The sequence below is a fragment of the Episyrphus balteatus genome, chromosome 3, assembly GCF_945859705.1.
Source record: "Episyrphus balteatus chromosome 3, idEpiBalt1.1, whole genome shotgun sequence".
Classification (NCBI taxonomy): Eukaryota; Metazoa; Arthropoda; class Insecta; order Diptera; family Syrphidae; genus Episyrphus; species Episyrphus balteatus.
The window spans coordinates 92,856,131-92,873,188 of NC_079136.1; the positions used below are offsets into that span (position 1 = coordinate 92,856,131).

Sequence of the window (17,058 nt, forward strand, 5' to 3'; positions counted from 1 at the left end):
TACGAACTTATTTGCCATATTACACACACAACTTTAATCATAATCGTCAGTCATTTTCGAGAAGTCTTTTTTTTTATTTTGGTTATATCTGGATCTTAAAAATAAAATTTCAATTTTGCCTCTAGGAAAACTTACAACTCTCATAACTACAAAGTTTTGAAGAGAATCGCTTCAGTATAGTTTATGCTCTTGTTCTTTTTTCTACGATCCCCGAAAAAAACATTCACAAAATCCGATTGTATTGACGGTTTGTATTAAATTTTCCATTACGAACGGATTCCGTGATTGTTTTTTCGGGAATTTTAGCAAAGTTCCGATACGAATGGAATTCGTGATAAGATAAGTGATTTAGCAGACGGCTCAAATAAAGTTCATAATTCTTATTCTTTAAAATAGTCATTAAATGAAAAAAAAAAAAAAAAAAAATAAACAAAACAATCAAAACCTTGGAATTTGTTCTTTTTATGCGAGACCAAAATAGGAAAACTTGGCTCCTTTTTTACCATCAGTCCTATTTTAATTTTCACGGGGAAATTTTTTCGACCGGTGTATTTTTGTTTGACAGTAATTTAAAATTAAATTTCTCCCGCTGGAATCATGTTCACTTGAAACTTAAAATAGGGGTACCTATTAGAAAATTTAACTGACGATAAGGCTTCAAGCGCTCATAAGAATATTCAACACACTATTCATACAACTTATGGGTGGTTTTGGTCACTCCATATGAAAGCTTGAAGAATACCGGCCTTAAGCTTTCGTTTTTTTAGCAAGCGATAACTTAAGAGAGGATGAGATCATTCATGATTGCTCATAAGTCAAAAGGTTTGCTTTTGGTGAGTAGGATCATGCGCCTCTTAAGCTATGACCATTGGGAGAATAGAGGCCAAATGGCGGTTTAGTTCCGACGACCGAAGTGCGAGAAAGTGGAAAGTTATATTTGAAAGTGGAATAAGTCCATGCAAAAAAGTAATAAACGAATTCCATTAGTATTGGATACTTTCTACAAATCCGTAAAAAAAAAAATCAAAAAATCCGTTCGTAATGAATACAATTTGCATTAAATTTTTCACTACGCACGGAATCTGATTGTTTTTTTTTCGGGACTCCTAACGAATTTCCGATATGAATGGAGTTCGTGATAAGACCGAAATATTAAATTAACCATGGTTTAACGGTAGGTATATCATAATTAAACAAAATATTTTACCCAATAGACGTTTTGATTATTCATTTTTAAATTTGAACCAAAAAATCCGTTTGTTTGATTTCAATGAATTGACATCTTTTTAAGAATTTGCAAAATAGGACTTATTTCACATTCAAATAAGTGCCTCGCATAATGTTAATATTAAAATTGATTACATTTCATTAGTTGGATTCGTATTTTTGTGTAAAGATTGCCCTATCCGGAGAATCACAGTTCTGCAGAGATCAGTGGGTAATACTTACTCTTTGCTTTCACTCTTAAGTTATTTTTTCGCAGATACATATTTTTCGATTTTCTATTTGATAATATTAATACTTTGATTAATAACAAAAATATTTGTTTTGGTAATTTTATGTTTTTTTTTTTATTAAATCAGTCCTTTCGTTTCTTATTTTTGCTTATCTTAATTGACACATAGAACATGTACTTACCTAATGTTAAAACATAAATTGATAAAAAGCACTTAAAAATCTCACATCACTTGGAATTCTGTGTATCCTAAGAATTCATTTTTTTGAAAAACTTTAACAAAGATTTTTTAGCGTACCGTTACGCTTTCAATTATTTTTGCTTTCTCATAAGTTATTACCTTTTTTGTAAAGCTGGTCTCTGTCGTCTCCATTGCCGGAAATCCTTAGCTGAAAAATTTATTTCGCAATCATTCTGAAACTACAATGTTGTTCTTTTTTTTTGTAAACTATAGCTTAATCGTTGGATTTGTTTTTTTCTTCTAAATATATCGAAGGTTTGATTTTGTTATTTTCTTTTTCATTTTTTTTTTCTTTCATATTCATTAAGATTCTAACAAGTAAGAGAAATTACTAAACGCGGTTACAGTTCAATAATATTTTTTTGTTTGTTAAAAGCATAATCAATCCAAAACGATACTAGATGATGATAATTCTCTTTTCGTTGTGGGTTGTTTATCCTCTTTATCATATTTTTAACTAAAATTACTTAAAATTACTTAATAACATAACATGATTAAAATCATTCCAGTTTGTTTGTTGGTTTTCCTTATTAATTATCTCTTCATGCAGAATGGATGGAGTCACCTCCTGATGATATTCAATATCTTCGGTTTCGGTTTTTGTTATGACGTCTATCGTTTCGCCCCCGATCACGATTGCGTCTATTACCACCGCCTTTGCCCACGCCTCCGCCACCACTACCGCCATTGTTGCTGTTACCTTCGTCAAATTCTTCCTTGAATCTGTGGTTGTTCGAGTTGTCGTTTCGACCACTGTCCGAATTGTTATCGTAATCTCTATCTTCTCTGAAACTATTATTATTATGGTTTGGTGCACCGAATGGATTGTTTGGATTGGAACTTGCGTTGGTATTGAATGCATTTGTATTGAACTGAGCATTCGATGAATTGTTATTATTATTGTTGTTGAAGCCATTTTGTTGCGGTGTTGCCCAAGGACTTGCCCGATTTGAATCGTTGTTTGCCAAGGGTCCTGTGGCCCATGGGCTGGGACGACTAGTGCCGTCTTCGGTCTTGATACGTCTTAAATCTACATCACCATTTGGAAGGACATCAGGTTCGTCGTTAGTTTTCACTTTCACAGAGTTGAATGGATTGCTTGAATTTCGACGCCAGTCAATATCACCTGCATATATCACTTTGGCATTGTGATTTATTGGCTCGAATCGAGACTTTTTAACCGGTGGTGATTTGCTGCGGTCACGATGTGGTGATTTACTTCTTCTGTTTTCAACGGGCACAACGTCACTTAATTCTTCGATTTCACCTGAGCTGATGTATCGATTCAGCGCATCGGGACCGTTTCGGATAATAGCAGCTAATTTACTGTCGGGAGTTACCCGAATTATTCTGCCATATACTGATATACCCACTATTGTACTTGGATCCACATTATCTGGCATACCTTCGGCCAACATAATAATTTCTTTGGAATCTCGTAAATTGTTTTCTTCACCTTCCTCGTTTCTTCGACTATCGTTCCAGTGAGCTTGGAAATTTCTTGGAATCGGTTTGCTGTAAGGAACTTTTTTCTCTCGGTCTTTGTCAAGGTTTTTGTTAGGGTCTAAATCAAGTCCGGGTATAAAGCCTTTGTCGGCAGTCAGACTTTCTGTAAATTCTACTTTGTCTTCGGGGCCCATACCAGGAATGACGGCATCATCTAAAAAGTATTAATGAAATTAAATAATTTGAAGAAGAGATAATGGAAAATGTGTGCACTTACCATATTCACATTCATCCAGAGTGGACAAACTAGCTGGAAGTGTATTCAAATTGTACTTGTCTCTCATGAGATCTCCAGGGCGATTTCTTGTCCAAAATTTAATTGTATGATCGTTCGAGCCGGAGCACAATATATGACCAAGTGGATGCCACGCCAGAGTCCAAACTATACTATCGTGAGCTGTATCGATGCCGCCGATTTCTTTGTCGGTTCTAAATTCATAAACAAATTAATGGCTTTTGTTTAAAAATTTAATTTTTTATTGGTCACATACCCAACGTTCCAAAATAAGACTGAACCGTCTGAACCCCCTGAACTAAAGAGTCCTTCATGTACTGGATGCCAAGACACAGAACTAGCTTCTTTCTTATGACCACGAAACACTTGAACTTCTTCGCGTAGATTTCGAATGTCGAAAAGTTTGAGGAGATGATCTCGAGATGCAGTTACCAACCAATTTCCGTTGTTATTCCATTTAAGATCCATGACCGTAGATTTGTGAGCATGCCTTCAAAAAAAAAAAAAAACAAAAATGAAGTCTTAAAAGTTTAATGGTTAAAGAAAAAAAGAACTTACAATGTAGCCAAAGCTTGACCACTTTTTGGATCCCATAATTTAATTGGCTGTTGATTGTCTTTACTTCCAGATACAATAAGTGCTTTTTGAGGATGCCAGTGAACACATTTTACATCCGCACCATGACCTTAAATTAAAACATAACAAAAATAATTAGTTTAAATTTGGGCGCCATGTTGGCATTTTTTTTAGACTGAATGGATTTACAGGTTTCAAATAACATTTTGAATTTATTAGTGTATGAAGAAATGAAAATAGAAAGTGTTTTTAAGAGAGGACGTGGATTTGAGAGTATTTTTATAACTAAAAAACAACTGACCGTATTTCAATGAAATTAAGAAAATCACTCTCATTAACGGCGAATTGTATTCAAATTACAAGGCCAGGGGTCGAATTACGGCATACGTTCGTTATCGTATGGTTGCTATGTGTCCCTATCTTTTCTACTTATTAAATAGAGACACAAATATTAAAAACGTTAGCGAATGATCGTAATCGTATGCTGTAATTCGACCCCTGTTTAATAAAAACAAATGTTCGTCTCGTCGATTTTGTTTTGTCTGGTCGTTAACTAGACTCTCGCAACGCTCTGGTTGTCTCGCAATATTGTGAAGCAATCCTGAACAATTTTTCTTTATATTGTAGGATCAATAAAAAATTACTTTTCATACACAGTTACGAATTAAAATAAATCGGTTTGGCAGTATCCATTTCCCACAAAGATCATTGGATCTGACAACCAGAGGGTCGATTCTTGATCTGCTGTGAAGTGATAAATTTGAATACGCTGTTAAGGGGGGAAATCCCTCTGGAAGACAGCTTTTTCAATAATTTTTTTTGGAAAACCGAAAGCAGTTGTTGAAATTTGGAAAAGTATATGATATTATTGACATTATGAAGTATTGATACAATTTTTTTGAAGTAAAAAAAAAACAAAATGGCGGCTCTACAGCTCTTTGAAGTTGACGCCTCGCGTTTGCGCCGTGCAATGCCCTGGTTCAGAAAACTATTTATGATCAAAAAAGAAATTTTTTTCCAATAAAATATATTTATACGCATTGCATGAACCTACATTTAGTAAAAACAAATCTAAAATAAAAAAAAGAGACCAAAAAAACGAAAAAAACACAATGCTTTTTTATTAAGAAATTGTTAAAAAAAATGTTTATTGTAATTATTTTATAAACTTTTAGGTTCATGCTGTGGCTAATTATTTAAAGAGTAATTTGCCTTTTATTTCAAGTCGATAGCTTCATTAGTTTTTGAGTTACGTTGCACGGCGCGGAAAAAAAAGCGTTTCGAGAAAAATGCGTTTAAAGTTTACGTTTTCGTACTGTGGTAGGTTCAGAGCGCATAGGATTCGGGACTATCTAGGGTCTTTTGAGGCTTCATTTAAGGCTAAGACCACTGAAAATAGTTTCTTCGGTTGATAAATGAATTTATTAGACAAAAAAAAAGTTACTCAAAAATAAAAAATTCCAGAGGGATTTCCCCCCTTAAGCCTGGTACGCAGATCGAGCTAAATTTTACCCGATATAAAATTCCCATACAAAGTAATCGATAATTTTAGCTCTAATTTTTTTCGATAATTTGTATGGGAGCTAAAATGCATCTCGATCTACGTACTAGGTATCTAGACTTTAAAAGGGCAAAAATAAAAAAACATTTGAAGATCTTCTCATAACGTGACGACTCTGATTATAAAATCAACTACATATTTATGGTTTTGTTTTTATGTGTCAATAATTTACTAAATTTACATAAATTTCAGGAAATAGTGGGGACTAGATATTTAGGTAACGTCATTTTCTGAACACAAATAAATTTAATTCTGCTAACGAAATTCTATAATTAAAAACAATCAGCTGTCATGTTGACACAAAAAACTTTCCAAAATGTTTAGGGAAAAATTTCTTGCCTAACTTTCCAGTTAGCTTTCCAATATAATTACCTAAATTGGAAGGATTTTTTTTTACAGTTGACCAATCAGAGACCGAGAAATTACCTAAATATTTAGTCCCTAACGTTTCTGAACCTGCCCAATGTATTACAGTATTTTTTTTTTTTGAAAAAAAAAACTGTTGGTACGTCAACACTTAGTAACGAAAATTCAAAAATAAAATCCTTTGGCCTAAGTTATTCACCCTCCACTAAATTTGAATTCGCCACCGGGAAATTTTAAGATTTGTATGCGATTTGACAGTTTTCTAATTTTTAGTCGGGTGTTAAAACATAATGGGTAGTGGATAAATTGGACCTAAGTCGTTTTCAAAAAACTTATTTTTTAATAAAAAAAAAATAAGGCTTCTAAGTCGTTTACGAGAAATTTAAAAATTAAATAAAGCTTCTATATGGTAGGTATAAGTACCGTTAATAACGGTTTACAATCACATAAGTTCCATCTCAATTGCTTAATTAATTACACACAAAAATTTGAATGAAAATCGTTTTAGACGTTTATTTTTGCTATGTGACAGGAACCGTTAGTTTTGGTCTTAAAAAAATGCCATGTAAAGCCTTAACTACATACATAACTTTTTGAAAAAGTACAAAAGTGAAAATATTTTTTTTCTGGCTAGCGCAATTGTTTTGTGAAAAAGAGTATACAAATTGTTTATTAGACCAAAAATAAGCTTTCTGCATTATTTGTTTTAATTTTTCAGGCCGAAAAACTGTACAAAAATGCGTTTGAAAATTTTCACTTTTGTACTTTTTGAGCCAATGTAGTTAAGCCTTAAGATTGTTATCTTTCTCAATTCAATATTATACATACATATACATATATCAAAAAAATAAAAGTTATGACAAGAATTTGAAAATAAGTTCAATTTATTCTGATGGTAGACACCTTAAACTTTTACTTCAAAGTTTGAATGAAAGCGCTTATAAAGTTTTTTATTGTCAGATGTCATACAAAATTAACTGAAATTTGGTTCTTACTAATCAGAGTCTTTAAAAGTTCAGAACTTAGGTTCAGGGGGTCTGAGTTGAATCCGGCCAACTTATGACGAAAAAATTCACGTGTAGAAGGTCTATCAACAAGCTTTGAGACATTTTTTTTATAAACTTACCTCTCAACACTCGCTCTTCTTGGCATCGGTAAAAATCCCACACTCTTAAAGTTCCATCGTCGCTGCAACTTACAAATTTACTATCCGTTGGGCTAAAGCTGTTAAATGCATTCACAGAATGAAAAAAAAAGAAATAAACAAACGTAATTTATTTAAAAATACTAAAATAACCTTTCTTAAAAATTAAAATATACTCATAAAATACTTCTTTATGAAGTTTGTCCAAAACGTAACACATTTTTTTGTTCAATAAGAAAACTATCATACTTTAATATTATAAAACTATCTACACTAATACTATCTTTAAGTAAAATTCGTTGTTTGCTTCTAGACGCACATTCGTAGATCGATAGCACTCAACCAAATGTTAAAATCAGTTTTTATAATTAATTAAACACCGTTTGAAATAATCTTTTACACAAAACCAAGTATAAAAAAGAATTTTTAGAAAAAAAGTTTTGAAAATCGCTAGATAATAAAAATCATTAGAGCCGTTTTTGAAAAAAAATAACTTTTTTATTTCCTCTATGTAACAGGTACCGTTAGTTTTGGTAAAAAAAAATTAACATATTTAAATTAAGAAAAATGTTTTTTTTTCCAGATCTACCATTTTTTTGGCTGATGAAACAGTAACGAGAGCAAATTGTTGTCTATAATCGTTTGAGTGTAGTTCTTTTTTATTTCATTCATAGATAAAAATTGATTTCTTTCCCAAAACGAAAATTATAGCCATCAGAAAATGGATGAGGAAAAAAAAAGAAACAGTATTAAATTGAATATTTTTGCGATTAGTTGAAAAACAATACAATTTAACTACCCTCTTAATTTTTCTGATTGAAATACACACGAAAACATTTTTCGTTTGCAGGAATGGGAAAAATCTAAACTTTTCAGAGGAACGATTGTTTCAATTGTTTTAAAATGTGTAATCAGCTGGCACGAAAATTTCCATGAGGAAAACAAAAATAAACAAACATAATTTTAGCAATGAATAGATCAATTGAAAATTTTATTTTCCATAAAAATTAAGCCATTTATGACTTATTAGTAGGTATATAACATTTTTGTGTTTTAAAAACAAAATTCAAATTCGTTAGGTTCGTTAACAAAAATTAAAGTTGGAGTGCCATTTTTAAGAATCTAAAATAAAAATCTCTAAAAATCTAAAATAAAAAAAAATAATCAGTTTTCGAAAAATAAAACCCGAAACGTTTTTTCCCATTTTCTTCTATAGTTGTTTTATTATTTTTAAAATGTGATTTTCCATTTATTTTTATTTTTAAATATCAAATCAATTTTGCATATGAGTCCGTATATTTGAAGGTGATATAAATTTATGTAAAAAAGCATAAAGTTGTTGTTTAAATTAACGGCAATTAAAAGGTATATCTTTAATAAACAAAATGTTGCAGCCTATAGATGTGTTAGTTAATGCATTTATCATATTTCAACAAAAATAGATCCGGTTAATTGTTGTTATTGATTAAATAAATTGATATATATTTTTTGAAAAGAATCCAATATGTGACTTATGCCTTTCAAATATAATGACTCATATCTAGATTTTTTTAAAGATTTACTTATCCTTGGTTTGGAACCCGTCAAACGTTTAGAACCATTTTTTTCTTGTATAGTGAATTTTGTTGGCTTTATTTATATACACAAGATAATTTAAAAAAAAGTTCCATGAAGAATCTGATGGCATTTTTCTCCTTTTAATAATAAGTTTTTATGAGTTCAAGTTGCTCATATTTTTTAAACCTCTTAGGTCCAATTTATTCACACTCCATTAAATTTAAAGTCGCCATTAAAAAAGGGAAATTTTAAAATTTGTATGCGATTTGACAGTTTTATAATTTTTAATGGAGCCTTTAAAAATAATGGAGAGTGAATAAATTGGGCCTTAGGCTCAATTCATTCACACTCCATTAAATTTAAAGTCGCCATTTAAAAAGGGAAATTTTAGATTTTGTATGCGATTCGACAGATTTTTAGTGGAGACTTTGATATAATGGAGAGTGAATAGATTGGGCCTTAAGTAAATTCAAAATTAATAATGAAAAACTCTTAAATGAATTTAAGGTCCAAAAATATTACTTATATTACACTTATATTACACTTTTGTTAGCCAATTAAAACTAAAAACAAAAAACTTTTTATAAATATTTTTTCGAAAAAAAAAACTTATTTTTGAAAATACAAATAAAACGTTTTTTAAAAATCCAAAACTTGAGTTTTCGAAAAGTCTGTTTTTAATTTGCAGTAAGACTTTATTACGTTTGAATAAAAAAAAAGTAAGAAATCAATAAACAAATCGATGGCATACAATGACGTTTGAACTGTTTAGTCAGAAGATAATTTTATCTTAAACTCTGTACATGATCGTTGGAGCTTTTTTGTAAAATTAATTTTACATCAGTTAAAAGTTAAACTCCAATTTTTTTTTGAAAATTTCGTTAGGCCGTAATAGCCGCGTTTCATTGAAGTTGGAAAACTACTCATGAGTAGATGATCAAGCCCGAGAAGAAGGGAATTGCATAGATTTCGTTGAAAGTGCGTTCTATTGAAAATATGTACCTTCAAGGTACCAGGCTAATATAAAAACCGCAAGTTTTACACCAAAAAAAATAAATAAATATTATTATCGTTGCGTTAGTGACAGAAGAACGCTACTAGATTTTGTAAGCTCTTGAAATGGGTATATAATTTGGGAAAATTAAGAAATTTTATAATTGCACCCACAAATTTTAATTGTATGTTTTTACAGAAATATTTGGAATATTCGTTGAGATTTATAGAGGATAAAACAATTTTCAAAAATAGACTTCCTCAAAAAAATTTGATATACGTTCTTCTCCATGGCCGAGATAACACCGATACCGATAGGCTTGTTGATTTTTATGCAAAGTTAAATTTCTCAAAAAGGTGAAATATTGCACTAAGAAAAACATTATTGAATCTCTGAAGGTACACCCCTTTTTGTGACGTGAAAGACACACAGGTGCGAATTTAATAACTACTTTTTCAAACCGTTATAACTTTTTTCGGTCTCAATATCTTATAGGGAATATTAATATAAAATTAAAGTAGAATTTTCCTAAGACGTCAAATATTGTATTCACAATTCTATAAAATTATATAACCATTACAAAGAGACCTTTTTGCAAACACTTTTTTGAAAAATCATTAATTTTTAAATTTTTGTCCTGGTAAATTCCATATTCTTATTATTGATTTTCTCATTAACAAATTAATCGATCTCAACAATTTTAAGTTGCCTTTAAATTTATAATACAATTTTTTTAAACATTTTCTATTCTTGTGAATAATTTTATAAAAATTAATCTATGAATTCCATTTGGACGTCCATTTTATATTGAGATGTTTTAAAAAAGATCAAAAGATCATTCAAAAAGATTAAATGTTGACGAGGATTTTCTCAAAAAAAAAAAAAAACAAAATTATGATGTCTTTTAGAAAAGCATTGTACCGTTTTTGGATTTTAAAAACAAAAATAAAACATTAATATGGGAGCAACTAGAACTCGAATTAAGCTTTAGGGTAAAGATGGACGCGCAGGCGGATATTATGGTAAAACAAAAACTTTTTTAAAATTCTTTCATGATCATCAATATCCTAATTAAAGTTGAGATTGTTTTTAAATGTTTTTTTTATTATTATTTAAAATGTAATTTGGAATTCTGAAATTTCAACAATACTTAATTCTTTGTTTAAAATAAATTCAAGTTTGTATAGGAATGATTTATTCTTATTTTGGTTTTAAAATATTTTCATCATGCTCCATGTTTGGAATTTATACCAAGGCAATCGTCAGCTGAAAAATATACCCTGAGTGTGATTAAAAGTATTTATTTTATTAGATGCTTTTTTTTCAAATTGTTATATTTTTATTTTTTGAAAACACCTGAATGCATTTTATATAAAAAAAAATAATAATTTCATAATATATTTTGATTAGTCAATGAAGCAGCAATAATTAGCTGGAAATTGTTTAAGAAAAAACCAAAAATCCACTTTGTTATTAATAATTATTTTTTATTTTCATGATCTGGATGTTTCTGTGCTCTTCACCTTGCGGATAATCCAAGTTGGTTGATTGAAGTATTGAAAACAAACAGTTTGGATTTTAAGCAAAAAACTGCATTTTTATTTGGATTTTTCTTTGAATAAACAAAATCATTGAAAATTTTTTTTATTTTATAACAAAAAGTGTGATGTGGGTTAAAACGTATATTTTTTTGAAATACACACTAAATGGAGTAGTGTGGAAATAAATCTTTATTTTTTTTAATTTTTATAAAATCAGTCTTTAAGTTTTTTTTTATATATCACAGAGAAAATATACTCTTAAATAAATCCTACTTTATTTTATTTGCTCTTAACATAATATTATATACCCTGAGAAGTGCGTTTATTTTATTTCATTCCTACTCAAACTTTATTTTGTTTTGGCTTTTTTTTTTTAACTAATCGGGAGACAATTTTATTGTTGCTAAAAATACTTTTTTTGTGAAACTTTATTGTTTTGGACAAAAATATACTTTTTCTTTTGCTGTACCTTATTCCCCTTATTGCTTCCTTGTGAGCCTGGAACATTTTTACATTGTTCATGTTCGACTGCCAGTATTTGACGTATCCAGCATTGTCTCCTGTAACCATCCAATTATCGTTATGTGACCATACCATTGTTCGAACAGGGACATCATGCGCCTAATTTTAATAGAAAGATTTTTTATTTCAATTAAAGAGTTTATAATTTTGAGATTTAAATTCTTGTAAAATGTTTGGGTTAATACATATAAAATGAAAAAGATTTCTATTTCCATTTTTTCCTAAAAGATAAGATAATTAAGAATCAAAAAAGTTTCTGTTCATTCATCAGGAAAGATAAACATATTATTTTGACACTGATTTTGTGTAAAATTTTCACAAAGTTATCTTCTTTTCATTTCTTCTTTAATTCAGTGATTTTTTTTGCTTCTTCTTAGTTCAGTTTTTAATTAAAACGCATAAAAAAAAACTAAGAAGAAGCAAAATAAATAAAGTGATAAATAAACAATTAATAACTTCAACACAAAAACAAATAAAAAAGAAATAATAATGTTGAACAAAATTTAAAAAAAAATAAATAATGCTTTAATTGTATGTGATAAATTTTTCATATAATGGTCATTTGGGTAATTTGATTAAAAAATCGACGTTTAATTTGAACAAATTATGCAAAGTTTTTTATTAAATATCAAATCATGACTTAGATTCCTTAATATAAACCTTTATGGCTAGAAATCTGATTATGTGAATATGAGTGATCTAAAATCATAAGGTAGAAAGCTACAGAAGAATTCCACATTAAAGTGAAGGAAAAAACAAACCCAAATTAACAGCTATGTTTGCTCAAACAAATCAACCTTTAAAATTTTTTTTGCAGATGGTTTTGTTTTTTTTTTTTTTATTAAAAAGGAGTATCATGGCAGAAAAAATTTTAAACAATAATCCATACAGCTGAAATTTTTTTTATTAACCTCAATAGTGTCAAAAATTTTACACGGTGTTAACTGTTTAACGCAATTCACACACGGCCTAAGAACAAATTAAAATTATATGTAAAAGTTTTACTTTTATATATAATTTTTTTGATTTTCTTTTTGTGTTTCCCATGTGAGATTTTTGGTTTTTACTTTTGATAAAACATAAACTGTAGTTAATTTTAATTTTTTTTTTTTGTAATACACCGTTTTTTAACAAAAAGATCATTTTTCAAGTGCCATAACATTTTTTTCAGTTTGATTTTTGGGCAGTATTTATTTCCGAAGGCTAAACCTCGATCCGAATTTATTATCATTATTATATCTCTTCATTGAATGTTTGTTTAGGACTTGTTCGACTGTCAAATTGCCGAGTCTTAGGAAAAACCATATTTCAAAATCCAACAACGAAACGCGAACTTTGTTATTGCAAAATCTTACTGAAAACTTTAGGGACACATTTGACATTGAAAGGTTCTTTTTCCTCATAAACATTAAAATCTAGGTAGAATTTTTTTCTAAATGAATTTTTAAAAGTTTAGTGAAGAATTTGTCATTTTTGTATGACCAGCAGCAGTACACTGGTTATTGGCGAGAGTTAGCGCTATAAATTATTTTCGACAAAACACATAAATTCTAAAAAAAAATTTAAACAAACATTTTTCTCCTATATTCGGATAAACATTTAGTGACTTTTTTGAATTTTCAAATTTTTTGTGTCACTAGAAACTAGATAAGTCAAGATATTTGGCTGAACATTTAATTAAAATAAGGAAGTACATATCTTGCGTTTTACACCCCTATTCTCCCTCACAGTCACAACTTATGACAGTCACAAAAATTCAAAAAGTTGTGATCTCCTATGGAGCAGATTACAACTCACAACAACTTAACGAAGTATTGTTGTGACTGTGGGGGAGAATTGGCGTATTAGTGACTTTATCGAATTTTAAAAAGTTTAGTGACGAAATTTTTTTTGTCACTAGAAACTAGATAAATCCAGATATTTTTCTAGCTTCCCGTTTAGTAGAGACTGAGAAGAGGGCATTTTGACGAGAGACTTCGATACCTACATTTTTACTAATGGCTCCAAAATGGATTGTGGGGCTGGTGCGGGTGTCTATCAAGAGTCCCTTAACATTTGAAAATCCTTTCGGATTTTTAATTTTATTTTTAATAACATTTTCTTCTATTCCGCAATACGGTTCGGTTCCCATTAAAGGGAAAATTGCAAAAGAGTCCGTCTCCTTATTCCCCCGAAACATGCCCAGGTACCCAGTGGAGAGTGATTTTGTTTATTTTGTCAACTTCGTTAAGTTTTCGTATACACTATAATACTAGCATGGAGTTGATTTCGTAGAATTTAAGTGCTTTTAGGGCAGCTTGGCATTAACTATCAGACATAATGGCAATGTTTTTGTTTCGGTGATTTAATTCTCCACAATTTACAATGGCATTGACTTCAGCCTCAATAACATTTGAATCGTTTATTTCAGAAACAGCATAAGTCCATGAGCACTAACTTTTCAGGAGCAACAAAAAACTGTTTTTTATGTAAAACTCCACAACACTTCAAATTTAGAGTATGTCGATTTATAATCTAGCTGAAGACGCATTTAAAAACCTTAATAATATAAACTTTTTTTCAAGTCTTAGGGGGTTTTTAAGCCTTTAAAGTCGCTGGACTTATGTCGTTTCTGAAATAAACGAATTTTTGTTGGTAAAACTTTTGTTTTCATCTAGACATAGCTTTTGAACCCTGATTCTGATTTTAATGAATAAAATAGAAGTAGATAGATTAAATCTTTACCTCTTCATTGATGTATTATTTTAAAGCTTGCGTGTCATGATGGCTGCCAAAATAATTAAAAACTGGTAAAATGTCATATATTCAAGAGTAAAACACGCTGCCACCGCGAGGAAATCTGGCTATAACTCAATTTTAATGAATTTATTAGATATAGATAGAGTAATTCCTAACCTTTCTATAGATGTATAACAAAAGGGCATGCGCGTCAAGATTGCTGCCAAAATAATTTAAAACTGGTAAAAAGTCATTTATTTAATAGTCAAAAATGTTGTCACCGGGTGAAATTTTTCCATATATTTTGAACCCTTTCCTTTCAGTTTTCGTATTTTGGGGGGTCTGACATACTTAATTTTTTTCCAGAAGATGAATAACTATACATAAATGAGAAATTTCCAAAAAAAAAAATTTTGGGAAAAATGGACTTATGCTGTTTCTGAAATAAACGATTCATTTAGGGATTGATCCAATGGTGCGGAGAGTTTGGTACAAGAAGTTTGTGACCATGGCATCTCTTGGAAAGTCAAGGAAGTGTTCCTCAGAGGATCTTTAGAGGAAGTCTCTATTTCCTATGCATTTTCCAGCCCTTCCTGGGCAATCTCATGATAGCTCCTTTAGCAGCGCTTTCTATAAATAATATGTTGAGTGGAGTTAGATCTAGAATAACCTTCATTGCTTGTGTAAGGCATGTTCTGGTAGCCCCGGTGATGCAGAAACATGCGAGTCTTAGGATGTATGGTAAAGTGGTCCACGCTTGTATGGGAAAAATAAAATTTTTAAAAAGTGGTCGGGCCACATCTTAGTCAGCCTCCTACGTCATATAGAGAGAGGGTCTGATCGAAATTGAAAAATTGATTTATATGTCTTGCAAAGACAATCAAAATTGAAATAAAATATTTGCTTTTCAAAAAAAAAAAAATCAATATTATGTACAAAACCTAAACATTGAACTGTTATCAACACCATCTTGCGCTTCAGGTAGCGACTTGAAATTTCACAACGTTAATATTCACAGCTTAAATTCAGGTACATACTTGATTAAAGAGTGGAATAAAGTCTTTTATTAATTCGCATTCAAAAGATAAAAAGACCAAAAGAGCCTCATAAAACAAAATTCAATAATAATCAGCAGGAATGGAATTGTCTAACGCGAGATGTAGTCGACAATACATTTTGCTCTAAATTCTCGATTTTGGTCAAGTACCTATCAAGTAGAAATACAAAGAAGAAGTAATTATACCTTGTACCAACAAGGCAGATTTATAACCTTAGTGGCAATAACTCTCAGTGTGTTAGTATGTTTTAAGTCACGGAACAGAAAATTATGCATTTATAACCATTTTTTCATGAATAAATGAGCAAAACCCTCGATTTGAAGATCTTGGCATGCCGAATATTTCGAAAAATAAAATAGATTTTTGTATCTTTACCTATCAAACTTTATGGAATATAAGATATTTGAGTGTTTTAGGCACCAACATGTCAATTTTTTTTAAACCTGCTAAAAACTCTCTTTAAGGAGTAAATCAAATCTATGTAAATTCTACTTATTTTTTACTTACCTGAAGAATTGTTTCAAAATTAAATGTAAGACCATTCCAAAGGGTAAATTCTCCCGAACTTGCACCGGTAACCAATCGACGACCTTCCGGAGTCCATGCCAATGTGAATATAGGGCAACGCATTTTGTTGGTGGCAGTCTTAACAAATCTTGTTGTTACCGAATTTGTAGGGTTATCTAAATAACTAGGTGGCGGCAATAATTCGGGTATGTATATATTTTCTGGCTGAAGCGAAGGACGGTCACGATCGTCTCGTTGCCACGTTCTTGCCTATTTTATTATAATTTATTATTTAATATTGTTTTCTCTAATTTGTTTAAAAAAAAAAGTATTTTCTCACCTCAAGAGCTTTTACAATGGACGCATTGTAGTCGACAGTTTTGCGCATTACACTTTTTCTTAACCGCTTGCCATCAAAATCATCTTGGGTCATGCCAAAGCCACGATTGAAATTTCCAAATGGTTTAAAATACGGATGACCTGGTTTTCCAGGTCCCGAGTGATGTTGGAAGTAATGTGTACGATAACCACCTCCGCCGCCTCCACCACCGCCACCACCAGGGCCATTATTTTGTCCAGAATTATTATAATTCATTACAACTGGCGGAGGTGGCATCTGCATCATGGACGGCGGTGGCTGTGACATTATATCAGGAGGAGGTTGTGAGAAATCCATTATTTTTATATTGATATATATTCTATATGAACTTATAAACACATGGATCTATTTTATATATTTAAATGTTTAAAGAATTTTCTAAAATCCTAAAAGAGATAAAAAATTTTAATTTTCTTTTTCTTCCGACGTGAAACTAATCGCGTTTTCTTCAATTTTTTTTTAAGGTGAAAGTATTATATCTTTCCTTGTCTGATGAAGTTACAGAAAGAGACAAGTATATGAGAAAGAAAAATTCGCATATTTTAATGTAACATGTAGGATAGATGAGCAAAATATAAGAGTGGGTATTTTCTTAAGGGTTAGTGTGCATCCAATTCAAGGCGAAAAATCCCATTCGGTATGAGCTCAAATTGATATTTGATTGTGATTTTCTAGGAAGCTTAGATATTAGCTGCGT

At 30.4% G+C, this 17,058-nt stretch overlaps 1 protein-coding gene across 1 annotated transcript; it reads right to left on the minus strand.

Annotated features, from left to right (window-relative positions):
* Window positions 1-1,597: 1,597 nt before the first annotated feature.
* LOC129916873 (pre-mRNA 3' end processing protein WDR33) lies at window positions 1,598-16,830 on the minus strand. Its single transcript, XM_055997068.1, has 8 exons — window positions 16,323-16,830; window positions 15,983-16,252; window positions 11,647-11,798; window positions 7,068-7,165; window positions 3,997-4,123; window positions 3,695-3,928; window positions 3,421-3,632; window positions 1,598-3,357 (listed from the first exon to the last, which is right to left on the minus strand). The coding sequence occupies exons 1-8, from the start codon at window positions 16,656-16,658 to the stop codon at window positions 2,276-2,278; spliced, it is 2,511 nt and encodes an 836-aa protein (XP_055853043.1). The 5' UTR covers window positions 16,659-16,830; the 3' UTR covers window positions 1,598-2,275.
* Between the last annotated feature and the right edge of the window lie 228 nt (window positions 16,831-17,058).

Bases quoted from the DNA above. Each gene is read 5' to 3' on its own strand.
- LOC129916873 (XM_055997068.1), bottom strand. From the start codon at position 16,658: ATGGATTTCTCACAACCTCCTCCTGATATAATGTCACAGCCACCGCCG. The intron at 4,124-7,067 runs GTAAGTTTATAA...TTTTAATTTAAG, and splicing joins AGAAGAGCGAGTGTTGAGAG to GTCATGGTGCGGATGTAAAA. The intron at 3,929-3,996 runs GTAAGTTCTTTT...TTTTTTTTGAAG, and splicing joins GGTCAAGCTTTGGCTACATT to GCATGCTCACAAATCTACGG.